The 23,602-nt window shown below is 46.7% G+C and overlaps 1 protein-coding gene and 1 pseudogene across 1 annotated transcript; one reads left to right on the top strand and one right to left on the bottom strand.

The window, feature by feature from the left end:
• The first annotated feature begins 15,087 nt into the window (after window positions 1–15,087).
• On the top strand, window positions 15,088–15,267 carry LOC135898820 (U2 spliceosomal RNA; annotated as a pseudogene).
• Window positions 15,268–21,407: 6,140 nt separating this feature from the next.
• On the bottom strand, window positions 21,408–23,356 carry LOC135898771 (very long chain fatty acid elongase 7-like). The gene has a single exon (XM_065427913.1). It carries the CDS (start codon window positions 23,294–23,296, stop codon window positions 22,502–22,504), a length of 795 nt encoding a protein of 264 aa, XP_065283985.1. The 5' UTR covers window positions 23,297–23,356; the 3' UTR covers window positions 21,408–22,501.
• Window positions 23,357–23,602: the final 246 nt, after the last annotated feature.

Below are 23,602 nucleotides of genomic sequence, written 5' to 3'. Positions count from 1 at the left end.
CACCAAAATGCAGTTCAATAAGCTGACGCCATAGTAGACGAAAATCACCATGATGATTACAGTGAAAGGTTCTCTATAACAAAGCAGGCTCATTCCAGGGACGTCACTCAGTCTTGTTTACACAGTGCTAAAACTGTCACTTGAAATAATAACGAATTACTTTTAGAACCAAAAAAGTAGTGCAAACACGCCCTACATACAAGAACACAATCCGTGTTTTCAGTCGCACGAAACACTCTTCAGGCATGCTTTTTTTTTTTTGCTATATACAGGGTGTTCGCACATGTTGCTGTCATGAAAGTGTGCTACCTTCATTAATGGATGGCGCCCGGAGCTAGCTCGCGCGTGGCCAACTCACATACGCCGTCATCCGCTTAAAAGGAAATGAATGCGTCAAGCCTAGAGGGCTTACAAATCGAATCGCGGTGTATATGTGACATAGCTCTCGCTCCTGCTGCACCAAAGCGAGCAGTTCTCCCCGCGAGCATTGGGGAAACGAAAAAAAAATCAAGCAGACATTATCGAAAGTAAATAATAATAACTCACGAGGCGTAATTCAAGTAAGTGAGGTTTCAGCTGAGACTTCCAAATGTATTACAGTAAATGAATCAATGAGCATCTGCACGTATTTACATCACGAAATGACAAAGCTCCGCGCCTCCGTTCGCTGGATCTAGAGCTTCGGCTTCCGAATGATGGCTTACCACGGCGTGAAGCCCGTTTATGACGCCCGTTAAAGCGCGTGCGCGCGCTCTTGTGTGTGTGTGTGTGTGTGTGTGTGTGTGTGTGTGTGTGTGTGTGTGTGCGTGTGTGCGTGTGCGCGTGTGCGCGTGTGCGTGTGTGTGTGTGTGTGCGTGTGTGCGTGTGTGCGTGTGTGTGTGCGTGTGTGCGTGTGTGCGTGTGTGCGTGTGTGTGTGTGTGTGTGTGTGTGTGTGTGTGTGTGTGTGTGTGTGTGTGTGTGTGTGTGTGTGTGTGTGTGTGTGTGTGTGTGCGTGTGTTGTTATTGCTCCATCCTCCAGTGCAGAGTAGCAAACCGGAACTCCATTTTCGATATAGGGACGGCGAATGCAGCAACGAGCTCAAGTTGTGAGAGCCAAGCCCACCAAAGGGGGAAGGAGCAATGCTATATGGAACAAGACGTAAGCAGGCGCAGCAATAGTCACGGCCCCCTAAACTTGCAGGATGGCAGCTGCACAGTCAGCTGACTCCACTTCCCGACCCTCCTCATCAGACCCCCATTTTCATCATCACAATCACCATTCACTATTATTGCCACGCTCACGTTTCATTCTAAAGTACGCTGCAGTTTGCCATTCTGGCACCGATGCTTTAGACGCGAGAAAATTTCGTTTATTCAATTATTGTTTTGGCGAACTGCGTGCTCTGAAAACTTTTGCGGCTAGATGTAGGTGTTGTGATGATTGGTGCGCGGTTTGACAAATACCTGTTTCTAATACTCATATGAGGAGAATAATGGGAACCAAAGGTATATATCTTCAGTCAAGTAACGACGGCGCTATGTAGGCCGACGGATAATGAAATCATGGAAAGCACAGCTGAAATGAAGGGGTCATTTAAAACAACAACAAATATGTACTGTCAATATGTTTGAAGAGGAAAGTGCAACTGGTCATAACTGGGGTATTTTTAATTAACGAAAAGAAAAACAAAAGTTGAAGTCGAAACTTGACGCCGGCGGAAGCCAAACCTACGACTTCCGCATGACGTGTCCGCTGCTTTTCAAACTACGGCGATGGCTTTCCCCTCCGTACGTTCTCATCGTAATTAATAGACATGTGAGGGTCTAAACGCATTGCTTTTCCTAATGGCTGCGTTTGAAGACGTGGTAAGACTCCTTAGAGAGAGAGAGAGAGAGAGAGAGAGGTGGAGGGATGGAGAGAGAGAAAACGTAGTATTTATTCCTTGTGTGTTAGAATATTTTACGTTGAAGTTGTATAATTTTGAACGGTAATTGTACGTTTCATATCTATATTGAAAGCCGTACCACCTTCTGCTTGGTCTTCTAACAAGCACGATGTGCTTAGATTGATCAGCAAATACGATCTGTCAAAAAATGTATTTGAAATAAACTCTGATTTGATTCGATTTGCTATGATTTGACCTGATTTGATACGAAAGGCAGAGAGGTCGGCCTGAGGCACTATCCTCTGGCCAGCTACACTGCGACGGGTGAAGGGGAAATGGCAAAGAAAGGGGTACAAGATGAATGACAACTACTACAGAGGAACTCGATTTGCAATTACATCAATGCCCAACATAATGTGAAGAAGCGAACCGAACCCTTATATCGTTTACGAAGGCGACACATTTAGGCTACCGTTAAATTAAATGATCTCAGTGCAGTTTGATTCTACGTGAATATACGTATACCGCATACCACTATATATATATATATATATATATATATATATATATATATATATATATATATATATATATATATATATATATATATATATATATATATATATATATATATATATATATCCCTTACAATTTGTTATCCTCTTCTTCGCTCGCTATCATTTTCAGAGGGACATTTCTCCCCTCTTAAGCAGGCATTCGTTGAGCACTTCCTTCTTGTATGATTGTATTGTGTTTGCATATGCATAGCGTTCTCACTAGATAATAAATATCGGTATAGTTGGGCTCTTTTTATGTCGTCCGGGAAAGAGCTGGTTGCGTTGCATGCACTACGGCCTTTATATTATACGCTCGAAGGGCTACCGATACTGAAATCATCAGATAGCGCAAACAAGCCCCTCCACGGTGGAAAAACACGGCCATCACACGGCTATTTCGACACTCGATCCGATAACAGCCCCAGGTCTCATTCAGCACAAGCGTAAAAGACAACAAGACTCAAGGACGGGCGCGTGCCAGCCACACCTGGCTACACGCGGCGAAGTGTAGACATTTCATGAGCAGGTGAAATACATGCATCGTGCTGCCATCTGTCGCTTGTAGAAAAAAACTAACCATTAGGCTGTGTTCGGTCTGAAACTCGCAGTTTGCTCACCCCATTATGCCGCACCTGTGCCGTAGAACAATCGCTGAAGTTGTGCGGTACAGATATGCACTTCAATTTGACGATTAGATATTTGCACATATTCAGCGTGCCTTGTAACGTCAATGCGCGACGCAACCAAAGCGCGTCCAGTGCTATTTGTGGACCATGTTGTGGACCGATGTCAATCGTAAACAAGAAAACACATTACGTTCGCACTAGGTGCAGGTAATACACAAATTGTTTCCGTATCATTTTTTTTTAACACAGCACTCAGTGCATGTCGCCAGAGAACACGAAGAAATTCAGCACTTCGTCAAAGTGGTGCCCCTAGTGCCATCTAACGACGAGAGTGGCAACTGTCGGGATCGCTGAAGGGCGCGCCATTTGAACGTCTGCCCTTTGCGTTACCCTAATGTACACATGTCCGTTACCCCATAAAGCGATGCCCTAGTCTTAGTCACTTGTGTGAAACGCACAGGCAGAGAAAATTAAGAAATTAAGAAAATATGTGAGTCAACGGGAACCAAAATACACATTTAGATACGGCTTATATAACGTTATACAGTAAAAGCTCGTTAATTCGAACCGCAAGGGGAAGCCGCTTCAGTTCGAATTAACGAAAGTTCGAACTAACGAAAGTGAAGGAGAGCACTGCGATTTGGAAGCAGTAGGGCATGTCAGAAATTTGCCGTGTCGGAAAGTGATGGTGTGTGCCGCGGGCACACGCCATCTTCAAGTCGAAGCTCTGGTTCCGACTGTACCACACCACCGATGTCCACCGAAACAAACGTTAGCCGAGGCTTAACACCATCACAATGAATTGCGACGGCCGATAGCTTCTAAGCTGAAAACAGAGGTGCACAACCGAAGAAGATTGCCGAGACAAAGACGCTGAACATGTGAAGGTGGCGAAGGGCCTGATTCGTTGGTTCTTGATTGCAAGCGCAGCTGCGACGTACTTGATTCGCTGTGTTTTGGCGCTTGCCGTGCCATCTCCGCACAACATTAGCAGCTGTACAAGATTTGCAAAGCCTCCGAGATTCGCAACGGGCAAGAAGTTTCGAAGGTTACGTAGAATGGAGAGGCGGCAGCCGCCGCTGCCTTCTGGCTGACCCCGCGTCGGTTAGATTTTTTTCCGATTTTGCCTTCTCTCGCCGTTCCCTCCGTTTCGGAGGCAATACAGCCTTGTGTGTAGGCAGTAGGCGCGTTTCTCTGGCCGTGTGCCAGGCGACCGTAGTTCGAATTATCCGTGAGGGAACCCTCTCGCGTTCGAATTAACGGACTTTTTTATACATATACTTCTGTGGAGCTTGGCCGGACCAAATCGTACAGTTCGAATTATCCATAAATTCGAATGATTGAAGTTCGAATTAACGAGCTTTCACTGTGTTACTAAGAAGGAATACAGTTACCTCAGCCCTGCGCTGCAAACAATAGTTCAAGACCTACCCTATGCCAAGAAAGAGATCCGGCAAAAAAAAAGAAAAAGAAAAAAGAAGCTTATTACTTCTTCCTTACCAACCATACCTTTGATACTTTATTTCTTCAATTGGAATACTTCAGGCCCTGTTCTTGCTTACAGTGTAAAAGCTTTTACTTCCATTTCGGGCACAGAAAAAAAAAAGAAAGCACATGTCCGCAAACAATTTCTCTCTCTATTTCAGGCAAAGAAGAAAAGTCGAAGTATGCTCCAGTTAAATTTTCTCAGTGCTTTTGCCGCACATGTGCCTGAAATCTTATGAATACTTACTTACGAACATAACAGCAAACGCCAGAATACAAAGCGCAATGCCACAGATAAGTGTTACGGAGCTAAGAGGGAAGCGCCCTGGCTATGAAATTTCAAGAAGCAGAAGCCGCAGTTAGGAACTTAGTGAAGGCTATGGTATAAACAGAAAATTGAAAGCGTCTTTCATTCCACCAGACAACCCCTATAGATACCAACAATATGTAGTACTTCATGTGGCTGAAAGTCGTATGAACATTACAAAGAGAGGCAACTGTCGCTTGGAGGAAGCCATACAAAAGGGATTTAACCGATAGGAGTCAGCGGCGCAACAAGAAGACAAGACACATCGCCCCTAACTCAACGAACAAACCTTGGCCGTCCAGAGAGCCCGTGGTCGGGCCGTCAAGCTCGGCTTTGCGGTCCCTACGTGGGACTAGCCGGGTGGCACGGGGTCTCCCCTGCGTCTTCTCTGCACCGAATAAAGTTAACTAGCTCGCTCGCTCACTCACTCACTCACTCACTCACTCACTCACTCACTCACTCACTCACTCACTCACTCACTCACTCACTCACTCACTCACTCACTCACTCACTCACTCACTCACTCACTCACTCACTCACTCACTCACTCACTCACTCACTCACTCACTCACTCACTCACTCACTCACTCACTCACTCACTCACTCACTCACTCACTCACTCACTCACTCACTCACTCACTCACTCACTCACAAGACACATGAAGAGGACAGGACAAGCGCTGTACTGCGCTGCTGAAGCAAACGAACTATTGTGATTATGAAAATACATCGTTATGAATAGACAACGTATTAACTATGCAGGACAGAGGATCGAGTAGCAACTAATGACTTATATAGCGGTAACTGCAATATGCGACAGTTAAGACGGAAGTTATTCCTGGGACAAAGAAACATCTTAACGCTCAGTTTCATGCAAGGTCGGTGTGGTGCATGAGACGCCGTTATCCTGCGTTTGGACACGCGTTGGCTGAACAGTGATCCCACATCAGTGATCGCCTGTCAGTAGATGCGAAATTACGGAAGCCAGGAACAGGCAGCAATTTTACAGTGCATCGTGCGCCGAACGCATTCCAGCCATTTTTTAACGTAACGCAAATTTCTGGATCGTTACCGGTATCAGCCATCCCGGAACATCAGAGAGAGAGAGAAAGAGAGAGAGAGACAGACAGAGAGAGAGAGAGAGAGAATAAGCTAAATGCATGAAGGTTAACAAGGCGCACGCCTTGTTTGGTACCCTGCACTAGGGTACGGGGATTAAAGTACAAAAAAGAGAAAAGGAAGCTTAGTTGCACGCACACACGAAGGACGATAGACTTAGGACGGTGTACTGCTGGAACCTGAACCTGGCAACGTTTAACGCTAGAAGGTTATCTAGTGAGGTGGGTCCAGCAGTGATATTGAAAGAATTAGCGGGCAGTAAATGGGATATAATCGGGCTCAGTGAGGTTAGGAGGACAAAAGAAGCATATACAGTGCTAAAAAGCGGGCACGTCCTATGCTACCGGGGCTTAGCGGAGAGACCAGAACAAGGAGTCGGATTCCCGATTAATAAGGATATAGCTGTTAACATACAGGAATTCTATAGCATTAACGAGAAGGTGGCAGATCTTGTTGTGAAACTTAATAGGAGGTACAAATTGAAGGTCGTACAGGTCTACGCCCCTACATCCAGTCATGATAACCGGGAAGTTGAAAGCTTCTATGAAGACGTGGAATCGGCGATGGGTAAAACGAAATGTACTGATGGGCGACTTCAATGCCAAGGTAGGTAAGGAGCAGGCTGGAGACAACTCAGTGGGGAAATATGGCGTAGGTTCTGGGAATAGCAGGGGAGAGTTATTTGCGGAGTTTGCAGAACGGAATAATATGCGGATAATGAATACCTTCTTCCGCAAGCGGGATAGCCGAAAGTAGACGTGGAGGAGCCCGAATGGCGAGGCTAGAAATGAAATAGACTTCATACTCTGCGCTAAACCTGGCATCATACAAGATGTGGAAGTGCTCGGCATGGTGCGCTGCAGTGACCATAGGATGGTAAGAACTCGAATTAGCATAGACTTGAGGAGGGAAACGAAGAAACTGATACATAAGAAGCCTATCAATGAGTTAGCGGTAAGAGGGAAAAATATAAGAATTCCGGATCAAGCTACAGAACATGTATTCGGCTTTACCTCAGGAAGAGGACCTTAGTGTTGAAGCAGTGAACGACAATCTTATGAGCATCATTAAGGAGTGTGCAATAGAAGCCGGTGGTAACTTCGTTAGACAGGATACCGGTAAGCTATCGCAGGAGATGAAAGATCTGATTAAAAAACGCCAATGTATGAGAGCGTTTAACCCTACAGCTAAAATAGAACTGGCAGAACTTTCCAAGTTAATCAACAAGCGTAAGACAGCTGACATAAGGAAGTATATTATGGATAGAATTGAACATGCTGTCAGGAACGAAGGAAGCCTAAAAGCAGTGAAGAAACTAGGAATAGGCAAGAGTCAGATGTATGCGTTAAGAGACAAAGCCGGCAATATCATTACTTATATGTATGAGATAGTTGAAGTGGCTGAGGAGTTCTATAGATATTTATGCAGTACCAGTGGCACCCACGACGGTAATGGAAAAGGGAATAATCTAGAGGAATTTGACATTCCACAAGTAACGCCGGAAGAAGTAAAGAGAGCCTTGAGAGCTATGCAAAGGGGGGAAGGCAGCTGGGGAGGATCAGGTAACAGCAGATTTGTTGAAGGATGGCGGGCAGATTGTTCTAGAAAAAATTGGCCACCCTGTATACGCAATGCCTCCTGACATCAAGCGTACCAGAATCTTGGAAGAACACCAACATAATCTTAATCCATCAGAAAGGGGATGCCAAATACCTGAAAAATTATAGGCCGATCAGCTTACTGTCCGTTGCCTGCAAAGTATTTACTAAGGTAATCGCAAATAGAATCAAGAACACCTTAGACTTCTGTCAACCGAAGGACCAGGCAGGATTTCGTAAAGGCTACTCAACAATAAACCATATTCACACTATCGATCAGGTGATAGGGAAATGTGCTATATATAACCAGCCTTTATATATAGCTTTCATTGATTACGAGAAAGCGTTTGATTCAGTCGAAACCACAGCAGTCATGCTGGAATTACGGAACCAGGGTGTAGAAGATCCGTATGTAAAAATACTGAGAGATATCTATAGCGGCTCCACAGCCACCGTAGTCCTCTATACAGAAAGCAACAAAATCCGAATAAAGAAGGGCGTCAGGCAGGGAGGGTGATACGATATCTCCAATGCTGTTCACATTGTGTTTACAAGAGGTATTCAGAAACCTCGATTCGGAAGAATTGGGGATAGGAGTTAATGGAGAATACCTTAGTAACTTGCGATTCGCTGATGATATTGCCTTGCTCAGGGGACCAATTGAAATGCATGCTCTCTCTCCTGGAGAGGCAAAGCAGAAGAGTGGGTCTAAAAAATTAATCTGCAGAAAACTAAAGTAATGTTTAACAGTCTCAGAAGAGAACAGTAATTTACAATAGGTAGCGAGGCACTGGAAGTGGTAAGGGAATACATCTACTTAAGGCAGGTAGTGACCGCGGATCCGGATCATGAGACTGAAATAATCAGAAGAATAAAAAATGGGCTGGGGTGCGTTTGGCAGACATTCTCAGATAATGAGCTGCAGGTTGTCATTATCCCTCGAGAAAAAAAGTGTATAACAGCGGTGTCTTACCAGTACTAACCTACGGGGCAGAAATCTGAAGGCTTACGAAAGGGGTTCTACTTAAATTGAGGACGAAGCAACGAGTTATGGAAAGAAGAATGACGGGTGTAACGTTAATGGTTAAGAAAAGAGCAGATTGGGTGAAGGAACAAACGTGAGGTAATGACATCTTAGTTGAAACCAAGAAAAATAAATGAGCATGGACAGGACATGAATGAGGAGGGCAGATAACTGATGATCATTAAGGGTTACGGACTGGATTCCAAGAGAAGGGGTGCGTAGGAAGGGGGCGGCAGAAAGTTAATAGTAATATATGGGGTTTTACGTGCCAAAACCACTTTCTGATTATGAGGCACGCCGTAGTGGTGGACTCCGGAAATTTTGACCACCTGGGGTTCTTCAACGTGCACCTAAATCTAAGTACACGGGTGTTTTCGCATTTCGCCCCCATCGAAATGCGGCCGCCGTGGCCGGGATTCGATCCCGCGACCTCGTGCGCAGCAGCCTAACACCATAGCCACTGAGCAACCGCGGCGGGTCAAGGCAGAAAGTTAGGTGGGTGGATGAGATTAAGAAGTTTGCAGGGACAACATGGCCACAATCAGCACGTGACCGGGGTTGGAGAAGTATGGGAGAGGCCTTTGCCCTGCAATGGGCGTAGCCAGATTGATGATGCTGATGACTGTTGGGCTAAATGTTGAAGCATTATGAACATTGCACTGAGCGATAAATTTGCACGAAAAGGAAAGATTCAAGCAGATACGGCGACGATCACTTACAAGGGAGCATCGGTCCAGTCTGCGTTGCTTCACAGTTCATACAATGCCCACAAATGGTCGCAGGGACCTGTAGTCTGGTGGTGTTGCTGCAAGGCTCCCGTTGCTTTCCAAGGATGGACACTACCCAAAATGGCCTTATGTATAGCTGGTATAATGTCTGGAGAGGTCCACGCTGGACGTCGTACCCTGAATAAAGGAATTAAAGATCTTCAATAGCATCTTCTCTGCCGCAAGAATCGCACATACAGGCGTATCGCCCATTTAAATGAGGAACGAGTAACCCTTTGCAACTGCTACCCCAAGCCAGAGGCGGCGCAGTGATGTCGCATCAGAGCAGACACTTTTTTTGTGGTAGCTTTAGCGTTAACAAAAAAAAAATCCAGTGTACACAGAAGCAGTTCGATAGGCTAGGTGAAGTGTGTGTCGCAGTCTCACTCGGCGAATAAAGTTTTCTTGCAGCGTCTGTTTTGAATAGGGGAGCGGGAACCGTTCGGAATACTTCACAGGCTGACCGGGTAGCTTCGTCGGTGAAATCATTTCAATAAGTGCCGATGAATCTTGCCAATCGCTGAAGTATAATGTCGTGAACTTTATCGAAAGCCTGATGCTGGTAACCTGGCTTATGTACTATCGTCATCCTTATGAAAGCGAACACGCGATCGCGGGGCAAATAGCCTTGTCGTCCACATGCTGCGCGGCGCCGTGGTGAAATGTGCAAACAAAAGGAGAGAGTGGCGCCGTTACTTCTACTGCTTGCACCCCTTGTTGCGTGTTTCCTTCTCTCTATGCTGATACAGCACGAAAGCGGAGCAGAACGGGGAAAATGTGGTAGGGAGGTCATGCTACTTGTCATGCTAACCGCTTACGCCGATTGCTTCCGACGATGCGAAAGGCGCTCTGCGTGCATATCAGACGCGAATGAAATGGGTCTTAGTCGCAGGCATGCCACAAGAAAAATTAGGATTATATAAAAAAAAATGTTTGGTGCTGGGGTGCAAGCAGAAAAAGAAAAGGAACGGCGTTCTCCTTTCCTTCAGTTTTTGCATCTTGTCGCGGTGCCGCGCGACATGTGGCCGATGGGGCTATTTGTCATGAGCTCGCGTATTCTCCTTCATAAGGATGACGACAGTACTAACTTGTCAAGTGCCCTATGATGTATAGCAAATTACAAATCCTGAATTGCTGTTTTATAGTGGCAAAATGTGACCCATTTGCGAGGTTGCTCTTGCAGGGCGTATATTACAGCAGTACGGAAGGCAGCAATATATCGGTCGGTGTTGACGTGATATGGGACAGATTGAAACAGATTGGGGTTAGGGTAGCTGTAATGACCCCGGCACATGTAGAGCTGGCACACGACACCAACCTATCGGTATATAGATGCGTATTTGGTCCACATATCTCTCATTTGGTGATAATAACAGCGCTGTTTTGGAGACACGAGAAGTTAAACGGTCTTGCTGCCGGTGTATACATCCTCATGGGAGGCAATTTTGATGGGTGAAGGTAACTCCTGAAAATATAACTTAGCGTGGTGGCTGATTAGGCCGGTTGATGAGATCAGTAATTGCGTCTTTTTGCGCACGCGAAGTACAACATAGGTAAACCCGTTGCATCGCCAGAAAACAGCTCCCATCCGTGAGAACCGTGTTACTGCCCAACTTTCAACAGACGAGGCAACTCTAAGATATCGATTTGAATGATTTATTTATCCTGTAAGTTGTCTGTAGCTTGACTGATGCACGCTTCGCTCCTCTCTGCTTTACTATAATACTATTGAGCTAGCTCACATGCACGTTGGCCTCAATGTCCCAAAACAATGTCTTTTCTCTGCTTTCTTTCATTTCTTTTTAAAGCAGGACAGCAACAGCAATTTCAGCAATTATTTGCAAGATGTGAAATTCCTGAGTATTTACCAACGCGTGAAGTTCCCTGAGGCGATCGTTTACGTATCTGGTCGGATTACATTTCATCCACTTTACGGCAAGAAAGTCCCCCGCCATATAGTTGCTTAGGAGCTTCAGTGTTGCGCTGCTTAGGTCGCAGTTTTAGATCTCGGCCATGGCGGCCGCCTTTCGATGGGGGCGAAATGCAAAAAAGCACCCATGTACTTAGATTTAGATGCATGTTAAAGAACCGCAGCTGGTCAAAATTATACGGGAGTCCCCCACAACAGCGTGCCTCATAATCAGATCGTGGTTATGGCGGTGTTGTGCCTGGCGATCCCTTGGAACAAAAGATGCTTTATCGGCAGACATGCAGCTGTCACTTGCGCTGATCACGCCTCATCGTTCACCCAAGGCAACTCAATCAGTGTCACCTGAGCCTTAAGAACAAACAGTCACGTTCCCGATCTTCGACTTTTCGAGCACCCGGAAATGACAGTTGACTTCACGACGACGTCGCCCTCCGACTACTGCGAAGGTTAGGCTGCCGATCCTGAGAGATTGACCGTCACAAAGGGGTCACTTATTGATGACAGGGTCATTGTCAAGGACTCTCGGGGAAAGGACGTCAGCGCCAAGTTCACAATTTGCCACGTGGTTGCCTCGTATTGTGGGACGTTGGAGACAAGGGGAGGTTAGGCAAAAAAAAAAGAAAAAAAAGGTGGGCGTGCTGCAAAAAAGTAGGAGTACTGCAGAAAGGTGGAACGTTGGGGCCGGGATAGAATGTGAATGGTTTTGCGTTTATGATTGGCCAGTGATTTTCTTCGATGAGTGAAAGAGGGAAATAAACGGCATAAAAAACGGATCTAGACTGCTTGTAAGGGAGGCTCGCACATGCAAAGACTAGAGCATTTAGTGTGCTCCGAGAATTGAAACCATGTTTGTAAAACCTGATGATGCGCTTTTGTTTACAGACTTTTTTCTTGTATCTTAAACGTCAGTCGGCACCTTTCTTTCTCCCGGCACCTGTCACGACATCATATATGGTACCTTCGTGGCTGCGAAGGGCCCGACTTCACAACAGTGCGCAAAACCCCATAATTTAATTTAATTGCAAGGTAGGGGAACCGTGTATTACTACCCGCGACGCACATTCAACAAGTTAAACGCCACACCAAATTTGTTGACGTATTCGTTCACAGGTGGCTGTTCTTCCTTGTTTGTTTGTTCTTGCTGCTTTTCTTGCATGGGGACCCACATATACGTAGCTGTCGCCGCCATAATTCGCCAGTTGGTAGGCTTCGACATTGTGTCAACAAATAGATCATGCGCATTGAAACCGACGAGGCTCCGGCATCTCGCAGCAACGGGACTTTCACCGCATAATCCTAGCGATTACACTGCTTGGACGCGGGGATCGCATTATCGATTGCTCCTGGACTTCATAAGATCCGCAAATATTTTCTCATTCATTTAATCATCCTTATTCGCCCGCATCATATACCTCTGTATGCCCTGAGGCATTAACCATCACATTTAAGAAAATGTGCACCTTAACGAAGTTTTAATGAATTACGCTTCTTGTACAGTGTTACTTCAGAGCTACTTAGATCAACCACATATTGTTGCATCCTGCTATGAGCGTGTTGTTCAAGTGGGGAGAAAAAAAATGACGTAGCGATTGTGTTGTTCTCTTCCACACGTGAGTTAACAACATTTTTGCGCTATATCTCCGCCGGATTAGCTCAGTGGCTATGGTTTTGTGCTGTTCAGCAAAGGCCCCAGGTTTGATTCCCGGCCGCGGCAGCCGCATTGCGGTGGGTTTGAAATGCCAGAACGCCTCCCCCCCACACACACAAACACATACATACATACATACATACATACATACATACATACATACATACACACACACATACATACATACATACATACATACATACATACATACATACATACATACATACATACATACATACATACATACATACATACATACATACATACATACATACATACATACATACATACATACATACATCATACATACATACATACATACATACATACATACATACATACATACATACATACATACATACATACATACATACATACATACATACATACATACATACGCACGCACGCACGCACGCACGCACACACACACACACACACACACACACATACACACACACACACACACACACATACGCACGCACGCACGCACGCACACACACACACACACACACACATACATACATACATACATACATACATACATACATACATACATACATACATACATACATACATACATACATACATACATACATACATACATACATACATACATACATACATACATACATACATACATACATACATACATACATACATACATACATACATACACGCAAGGGGTCAAAACGAATCCGGAGCCCTCCACTACGGCGTCCATCATAATCCACTGCACGTTTTCGGCACCCCAAACCTAAAAATTTAATTTACTGGGTTAATGCGTATTGCAATATCATAGACCAACTCGACCATATCACTAATTTTGGCGGATTTCACCGCCAGCCCATTCTCCGGAAAAATAAGTTTCGCGTGTCCAACGCAGATTTAGGAATCCATGTGAAGCTATGCTTCCGTGAAGCGGTTAATAACAAATGTGGTGGGTGTGATTGTGTCTTACTTTCATGCTACGTAACGTCTCATTTCATGCAATTTTTGTTTGCACACAGCACAGGTCATAACGGCTATCTCATGCAATGTTCATGCACTACACCGCTGACATGCTACGCCGAAATGCAAATATTAGTTAATGCGGATGCAAGGTATGCACAGGTGATAGGTCGATGCCGCAATATCACGAGGACGAAAATAAAGTATGATGCGTCTCTGACAAGAGAGTGACGACAGATGTATCTGTAGCGAAGCACGGCGCATGTAAATACATCAATGTACAAGGGGAAGTGTTTGCCCGCGGCGAAGCGTAAAGACACGAATCACGAAACCCTTGTTTGCGTCGGGGTCCTGACGGCCTTGAACAAAAGTACTGTCGTATGAGACGAGCAATAGCACGACATCAGACTGGCAGCGGCGGGCGGAGTATTCGCAGGCCCGCTTCGATTGTTTCCTGCCATAGATGAAACGCGAAACTTTCCGAGTCTGCGGCGCAAAATGGTAAATTCGCTGTCGCGTCTTCGCACACTGGATGCAAGTGCGAATCTTTTGTGCACATTCAGTGAATATTAGACTAATCCATGCACGGCCAATCATTCTCTTGCTGGCTGAATAAACATACTTTCAGATCCCGTAGACACTAGCACCATACAAGCAAGTTCAGGTCGACCTCTCTGCCTTTCTATAAATAAATCTATCTCTTCCCTCTCGTAATTATTGTTGAAAACTGTATATTGGCGACAATTTCATCGATATCCGGCATTACTAAAATGAAGTGCTTCCAAGCGAGGTTTCTCAGGCCGCCTGCTTGGCTACACCTAACTTCTACTTCCTTCCTATTAAAGCTTAAAGGGGTCTTGCATTACTTCTTATCGTAGTCTAAAAATGCACTCGAAGTTAAAACAGAATATTTCAGAGATACTTTGCCACAAGAAGCATGACCAATTCCACTCTGTGAAGGGGGATGACCAGCGAAGCTGTTTAGCATACGATGCAGAGGTGACACTGAATTTTGAACATAGGTCGGACTCGTTTACCGCGATCTTTATATCCATTCGCGTGGACGACAGGACCGCTGCCCCCACGAGCCGGAGGCAACTAGACACGCGTCAGGTTTGGACGGGACCGCCACCACGAGAGAGCGGAATGAAAGGAAAGGAGATACGCAAGTGCTTGCAGCGCCGACAAAGAGAGGGCGGTGCGAACGTAGACATGGCCGACGCAGGTCAAACTGTAGTATCTGTTCTTATCAGCTTAACATCTGATACGGGTTGTATTTTTACCCAAGATATTAAATTTATTTTTACAAATTGGCGGAGTGCCTGAAGCCTGCATGACCTCCGCCGCGGGTCGGCCCAGTATTGAACTATCTTCGGGGTCGACCCACGGTTTTTGGTCTACAGGCATTGATCCGCTGGAAACTAGTCATATACAGCTTTACTGTAGAAGTACTTCAGTACGTTCAGAAGAAGCGAAGTTACTGGCAATCAGACATACCCTAAGCAGCGCTTCCGCTCCTTCTCAATGACGTGCATGAGCAGGTTACGGTGGAGCTGGGCGGGCCCACAACGCTCCGCCTACTGAACGTCACCGTGGCGCGCAGTTCAAGTTTGGTTTTTGATTTTTCGTAGGCACCATTACTCCCGATTTTGGCACCGAAGACGTGCAAGACAAGGCTTGAGCGCGCTCATATGCACCAGTCTGGGCGCGCTGCGTTGTGCGGAACGGCTTTGTCCACCACGAGCTTGATTGACGGATAGTAGCCACTTACTACTTGTGCATTTCGAACACGTTACGTGTCACAAAAAGCACTACGTTAGTAAGTGCAGGTAGTAAATTTATAAGTAGTACTTTTCACTACCTGCTGAAGCTAGGAAAAACCGCGAACTTAGTACTTTTCTCGGCAGTGCAGTTGTTAGTGCAACTGAAATATAATTACCAAGAATACGTTGGATGGATGGATGGATGGATGGATGGATGGATGGATGGATGGATGGATGGATGGATGGATGGATGGATGGACGGACGGACGGACGGACGGACGGACGGACGGACGGACGGACGGACGGACGGACGGACGGACGGACGGATGGATGGATGGATGGATGGATGGATGGATGGATGGATGGATGGATGGATGCAGCTTTCTTGTACGTCCGGCAAGGTTCAACGCGACCCGGGCTCAGGCCTCCCACGAGGGAACGTCAAGGCCCTGCCTCAACGCCGCCTCATGGGCTTGCTGGACTGCCCACGTCTGGATTCCGAGGTCGGAGCTGCGCAGAGCGGCGGCCCACCTCGACGACAGGGTCTCCGGAGCAACTGCCATCCTTCTTATAACTACATTACACTCCCAGAGCATGTGTTTGAGTGTTGCTGGTCCTTCCTGGCACAATTTGCACGCGTCGTCCTGATGCTTATCTGGGAAGATACGTTTCAGACGGTATAGATTAGGGAAGGTGTTCGTTTGGAGTTGTCTCCAGGCGACGGCCTGCCTACTGTTCAATTTGGGACTCGGCGGTGGGTATATCTTACTGGCATTTAGATATGCACTGGTTATGTCGTTGTATCTGGTGAGCCTGATCCGTTCTGCGCTAGGAGTGTTCTGCAGGTAAATATTTTATTCTGTGCCCGCTGATGTCCCGGCAATGTCGAAAAACCAAGGAAAATCCACAAAGCGTGCTGCGCGGCGGCTGTGTGATGTGGCAGTTCGAGGAGGAACAGCAGGACGAAATTTTTCCGCTTTCCAGCGAACGAGAGGTAAGCACACTTTTTCTGCAGTCGCTATGAAAGAAACAAGCTCTATCCTTATCTAAATAAAAGAGCACATTGTGAACATCTAGTCTATCCTTATAAAGATGAAAAATCTTCCACGGTTTATTTCTAGTGAACATGGTTTTGGTTTCGCACAGCGTATTTTTCTGCGTTGTAAGAAACTGAAGTTACCTGTTGACAGCCGCTCATGAGCCGATTTATGCTAGCTGACGCGCAGACGTAAATTTCCCTTCGTTATATGTCAGCGATTATTCTTTTTTTTTTTCCAGGAATAGAATACTTGCAATTTATATTTACACAAGGTATTTGAACGCTTTCTGCGCAAACTCAATGCGCTGGAGAACATTCCACCGACCAGATCTTGTTGTGACATTTCCAGCTTTGAACGTTCATGAACACGGCAGCAGCCTTCGCTCACCCCCTCCCCCCCCCCCCCCCCAAAGAAAAAGGAATTGAATTACGTAGCAGTCATGCTTTGCGTTTTGAATTAAAACAGGAAGTTGGAGCTACCTGCGCGACGGCCGAGGTGCGCTTCACCTTGCAGCCTGTGCCTAGAAGGCAAATTTTTCATCTCTTTTTCGCACTTTAAAATTTGGTTTCGGTTTTAGATGTTCTTTAATCATTACTACACGGTATTTAGCCCATTTTACATGTGTGACATATGGTTTAATTACGCTAAAAAAGGAGGCCTGGCGGGGCTGACATGGGAGCAGATGTACAACGGCTACCGCTTCTGCTCGATAACTTCACAGAAAGGAACTACACCGACCAGGCCAAAACAAAACTGTTGTGGTCGGCTGTGCCAACTCTTCTATGATGGTTAAGAAAACAATTTATTATTGGTTGCGAATATCCGTGCTTCTGTAGTTCATTATTAAATGCGAAGCATTTCTTGGCGAACAATTGCAACTTTGACAGTACCTATCTATCTAGCCGCCTACGTCTTGGACCTCTCATGGTAGTTTCGTTAACTTCTTATGTACCAAAATTGGCACAGTATGACATGAGTGTATGACGAAAATAATGATTGGTAATGGCATGAATATCATGATATGTGTGTCATGTAGGTCATGAAACATCCGCCTACGGCTTGATGCTCTCATGGTCGTTCCGTTAACTTGGTAGGTATCAAAACTGGCATAGTACGACAAGAGTGCATAACAAACACAAATGGTCGGTCATGACATGTGTGTCACGTGGGTTATTGAACAGCCGCCTACGTCTTGATATGTACCAAAATTGGCATGACAAGAGTGTATGAGGAACATGAATGATAGGTCACGACATGAATGTCACGACATGCGTGTCACGTAGGTCATGAAACAGCCGCCTACATTTTGATATGCACCACAATTGGCACACTATGACAAGAGTGTATGACTAACATAAATGATAGATCATGACATGCGTGTCATGAAGGTCATGAAAGCGCCGCCTAAAACATGGTGCTCTCATGATCGCTTCGTTAACGTGGTATGTACCAAAATCGGCATGGTATTAGAAGAGTGTGTGGCGAACATAAATGATAGGTCACAACATGAATGTGATCATGTAGGTCATGAAACAGCCGCCTATGTCTTGGTGCTCCCATGGTCGTTTCGTTAACTTGGTAGGCTCTCCGCACACTGCTTCCCACAGGGCGTAGGCTTTTTTTTTCGTACAGAAATCAATTGGCCGGGCACGGCGCAAATGCCAACAGCATGGCGAGCGCTTCTTTCCCACGTCGTCTGCTGCAGCGACAGGTGCCATGTGACGTTACCCAACAAAAATTTGCTATGCTTGCGCCAAGAAACATCGTTCCTTTCGGCAAAGTCACGAATAATCTTAATAAAAATTTTAAAAAAGCATGCTGCGCCAGAAACGAGTGTACTAGGAAACTGGAATTGCTTTCGCCTCCTGTTTATTGCGTCCACTTCAAAAGTTTCATGACGGATGACCTCCAGCCAATCACTAGACTCTAAGCTTAAATCCGGCACCTGCTCTATGCTCCGAACACGTCCCATGAAGCTGAGCTTATGGGATTTGTGAAAGAAAATGCATAATGTGCGTGCAGCGTATTAGAGGACGGCGTTTAAAAAATTGACCGCCCTTCCACTATTGGGAAGAGGTGTGCAAGCGAAGCTCGGGATCTGCGGCTCTTCGTTGTCGTAACGCCTCGGATTCACGTTCCCTCACGGCGAGGTCGGCACGTCGATGACGAGCCCTTTCTCGAGCGAGTTCCCGGCGGCATCACGTGTTATTCGGCCGAACACACGACGAACCCGTGGCGTTTCCGCTGGCGTTTCTTCGGCGCAGCCTGTATTCCCCATCCGACTGCCTGGCCTGAACTGGCGGGAAACGGCGGGAGCGAGGCGAACGAGCATGCGATCACACCCTTTCCCTCCTCCGGAGGGAGGGGACGCCTGTGATTGGCTCGCGCCTTGCGCTGCGTCTACTTTATGCATATAAAATCCTACTTTAAAGGGCGCGTATGATGAACGGACGGTGGCCGAGTCGGTTAGCGTGGTGGTCTCGCAACCCGACAAGCAATCTTTTTTTTTTTTGCGCGGCTTGATTGTTTTCGTACGGCAGCACCAAAACCGACGCCGACACGAGTTGGGCAATAAAGTTTTCTCTTGAAAACCGTTGAAACGAGAACGGATGAATGGAAACAACCTTATTGAAAGTTCAGCAATGTATAACGACCATCGCTCTGATCAGGGCCGCTATCTTGTACACGTTCGAAAAGCCGACGTTCGATTTCGCCTCACGGGATTGGACTTGATTGGCCTAAGCCGCGATATCGGCGCAGCCTGGACAACGGCGCGAGGCGAACTCGAACGTCGGCTTTTCGAACGTGTACAAGATAGCGGCCCAGGTTGCCCTGGTGCACTGAATGCAGCGGATTTGAGTCGCATTAAAAATATTTCTCTGCGTCCCGAAGCTACGCTTTCATTAATGCCTTTGTGCATCACTCCCCAGCTGATGATCGACCACCGATTGACACACGTTTCGCCTGCATTTACTGGTTCTCGACAAAAATCTTGGTTCTTTTTGTTGTCTTGGAGACAGAGAGAGAGCTGTCATTAGGTAAAGGCAGTGAGGACAGCAAGGCTGAGCCCGGTAGGCTACCCTGCACTAAAGAATGGAGAGCTAATGTGGGATCTGTGCCTATATGGTGATCGACCAAACAAATTATATCAGAAATTTTAAGGAACATCTGCAATATTCGCGTGAGGAATCGCGTAATGATACTTTGTTCACAATGCTACAGCTCTGAATGAAGGTCTACAGGTGTTACATACTGTTTCGCGAAACAAATCCAAATACGAAAAGAACCATAGTGGTTTTCAAAATAGTTGCCAAATATATCTGCACGTTAGGTTAACGAGAGTTATGTAGAAAATTTACTAGGCATAGCATGTTCTTGGATTAGCAAGTGTGCTCTTTCCATTGAATAAAAAACAAGTTTTTACAGGTATGCGAATGATGATCTGCACGTATAACATGCGATAAAAATTACTTATATAGAATTGTGCACAACAAATGATAGGCTGAGTAAAGCCCATTTTCTGCCTTTCTATGCTTCAATGAAAGAATAGCCGCGCCCGATGGACTGCTGGCTCACGTATCTTGAACATAAACTTTTCACATGAATGCGTTGTGCACATGTTGACGAGGAAGTCAGAAGCGGAAAGATGTTGAAAACAAGGCTCGCAACAGCAGAACTTGAAAGAAAATTAACGCAAGTAGTACTGGTTTCCGTTCGAGCCTGCCCTGCAGAGAAAGGCATGCGCTGGTCGTGCACAAAGACAAGCTGGATGACGTTTCCCCTCGCGCATCTACAAAACCATTGCCATAGGAGCATGCTTCATTCTTTCTCTCGCTTTTTTTGTCTCAGAAGTGTGGCCCATCAAACACCTGCAGAAAACGTACTCGCGACGCAATTCACTTTTGCTTGAAGGGGAGGGGGGTGCGACGAGATGGCAACGACACCGATAAGCAGGGCGGCCAAAGTCTAATTCCTACGCGGCCGGCCGAGCCTGAGCAAACGATAATCAGCTGCTGGACGATCGCAGTCATTACCGAAATTCGAAAGCAGATCTTCGCTTACTTCTTCCTGCTTATCAAACTGCGTCAAAAACACAGTAACAGTAGGAAGAGAATCACTGATTAAACATTAGTTGATGCCAGCTATGGGCTAATAGGAGCGGCTAATGTGAATCGACCTTATTACGAAATAAAATGTCCAGGAAAGAGTGAGGAGCAAGCTTCTGCTGAAAAGATCGTTCGAGAGAAAGGCGACTTCGCGCTCCGCTGGAGGCCGCAATTCGACGCGCACGACTCTGAAACTTCACTGAAATGTTCGCACCAGCACATGCTGTCCGCGGACTTTTTTTTTTTTTCACCAAGTAGAGGGCGGGTTAAGCACACCTTGAAAAAGGGGCACGCAAACATGGGGTTTTACGCGTCAGAACCACTTTCTGATTATGAGGCACGCCGTAGTGGAGGACTCCGGAAATTTCGACCACCTGGGGTTCTTTAACGTGCACCTAAATCTAAGTACACGGGTGTTTTCGCATTTCGCCCCCATTGAAATGCGGCCGCCATGGCCGGGATTCGATCCCGCGACCTCGTGCTCAGCAGCCTAACACCAGAGGGGGCACGCACTTAATCGACCAGCGATGAGTGGATGCCCCACCTCGGCTTTGCAAAATGCTGCCAGGCAGTGGAACGCGACAAACGTTTCGTTGATACACAAAAGACAGCGACATCGCAACCATAGGTTTATGCCATTTATTTGATAAAAGTGGGTTGTCACATAAAAGTGCAAAGCACCACGTTTTGTTTGGCACAAACTTTGGTTCACATGAATGATGTACACTAGTAGGTGAAGCATTCTGCAGAAAGTAGGCGAAAAAGCACAACCTAAAAGGCGAACTCTTAACAGCGACACACTTGACAAATCCTCGTTTTTCTTTCGCCTAGACGTCCACGATATTTGGAGCAAAATTAGGCATTGCTGTTTGAAACAGCGCTGCGTTTGCCACGTTATCGCTGCTGCATAGGCTCGTCCTGAACGTCAGCACAAGAATGTCCTCTCGTCGTAGGGCGTCGGCGGAAAATTTTCACAAACCCTGTTTGCGCAAGCCCCGCCGCAAAGTGCCCAGGATGAAACAGCAAGTTAACAGGTATCCGTTTCAATCAAATTTTAGAGACTACAATGTCAAATGGCGAAGAAATTACAGCATGCTACACTTGGAAAGCACGTACTTCCAATGTGTTCATGGTTTTTCAGACAAAGAGGTGAAACATCGTGATAAGCACTACACTTGCCTGCGTTATGCCGGCGAATGACGTTTACAAGCAATATTGCCAAGTGTGTCAGCATCAAAGAACATGGAAGCCTGGCCTTTCGTCCTACAGCAGAACGGGTGCATGAATGTGAACACTTTAAAAGAGTATAAAGGTAATGTGCTGCGTCTTCTAGATGAATAAAACATGGTTGTCTTTTAGGAAGTCGAAGAGCGCAGACAAGACAAGTCACAATGGCCGGAGAAATAATGACATCACTCAACGGCGCGTACAAATATAGCAAAAAATGGGTGTAAAAGAGAACCCGCAAAGGCGAGCAGTTGAACAAAGCTACGTATGTGACGTACGCAGAATGCTTCTGCTCGTTTGAAAAAGTAATGTGAAAAAGTGAAGTAAGAAAAACTGCAAGTATCGGGGCAAAGCCATCGAGTTCGATCCGCAAAGAAAGGAACCGTAAGCTTACAGTCTCTTGTCATTCCACTTAAGACGTGCCCGGACACCGCAGCAGTGCCAACGAACGCTCATTGCATTCCAGTTGGCTGGAGCACGCTGCTGGGGCTCACGGCTTCTTGTTCTTGGTGTACGCGTTGGCGTAGAAGGAGGTGAACAACACGAAAAACAGCACCGCCTGCGCCATTTCGAGCCAGCTGAAGAGACGCACGTAGTTGCCGGTGGCGAACACCGTGCCGATGGCGTGCGCGAAGAGGAGGACGAACTGCCCGAGCTGCATTTGGGTCAGGTATCTCTTCCACCAAAGGAAGCGACGGAAGGATGGGCCGAGCGCAGACAGGAAGTAGTAGGCGTACATGATGACGTGCACGAGCGAGTTGAGACAAATGACGAACATGCTGTGATACTGCGCGCCATACGTCACCGCCAGCCACATGTTCCACGAGACGATCAAGTGGTGCACGACGTGCAGGGTGCTGACCTGGTCGTTCTTCTTGCGGAGGACGAAGAACACGGTGTCGGCCAGCTCGCCCAGCTTGAACAGGTAGAGCCACCAGGAGAGGCGCACGATCTCCAGGTTCGCAGGGGAGACACCCAGATCCTGTTCCTGAAGGAAGGTGTAGCCCAGGTCCCAGTAGGCGAGCTTGGCGAACCGCACGAGGAAGAAGGCGCTGAGGAGCGTGGTTAGCAGATTGTAGGCGAGGATGCAGAGCTTCAGTTCGTAAGGCTTGCGGTGCAACATCATCCGGGGGCCGAAGATCTTCACGAAGTAGACATAGAAAGCCGTGATGATGGCTACCGGCACCGGACTTCCAGTGAGTGGCCAGCCTTCGGACCGCACATCTTGTTGGGGAAGCCAGGACAGAGCAGCCTCGTATGCGAGCGACAGCCAGAGTAGAGCCATGGCCCCAGCGTGATGGTGTACCGCGCTCGTCAAAGCAAAAACGGAATGAAGGTTAAAAGGTCCAGCGCTCACTTATAAGGCATTGTGGATTCGTGGAAGTGCAACTCACGCCCACCTTTTCTCGCTTCCCAGTATCACCACGCTGCGATCGAAGCGACGCCAAAAGATAAAAAACGGCGAAATGACGATGCGCGCAGACTCGGCAAAACCGCGGCCGCCGCGGCAACCACGAGCAAAAGGAGCGGGAATGCAAGAGGGCGATGGAGAGTGGTTCGCGTGACGTCACCAAGAAGCACCGTGACACGT

This window comes from Dermacentor albipictus, chromosome 3, assembly GCF_038994185.2.
Source record: "Dermacentor albipictus isolate Rhodes 1998 colony chromosome 3, USDA_Dalb.pri_finalv2, whole genome shotgun sequence".
NCBI classification, from domain to species: domain Eukaryota; kingdom Metazoa; phylum Arthropoda; class Arachnida; order Ixodida; family Ixodidae; genus Dermacentor; species Dermacentor albipictus.
This window is presented reverse-complemented; position numbering and strand designations above follow the sequence as displayed.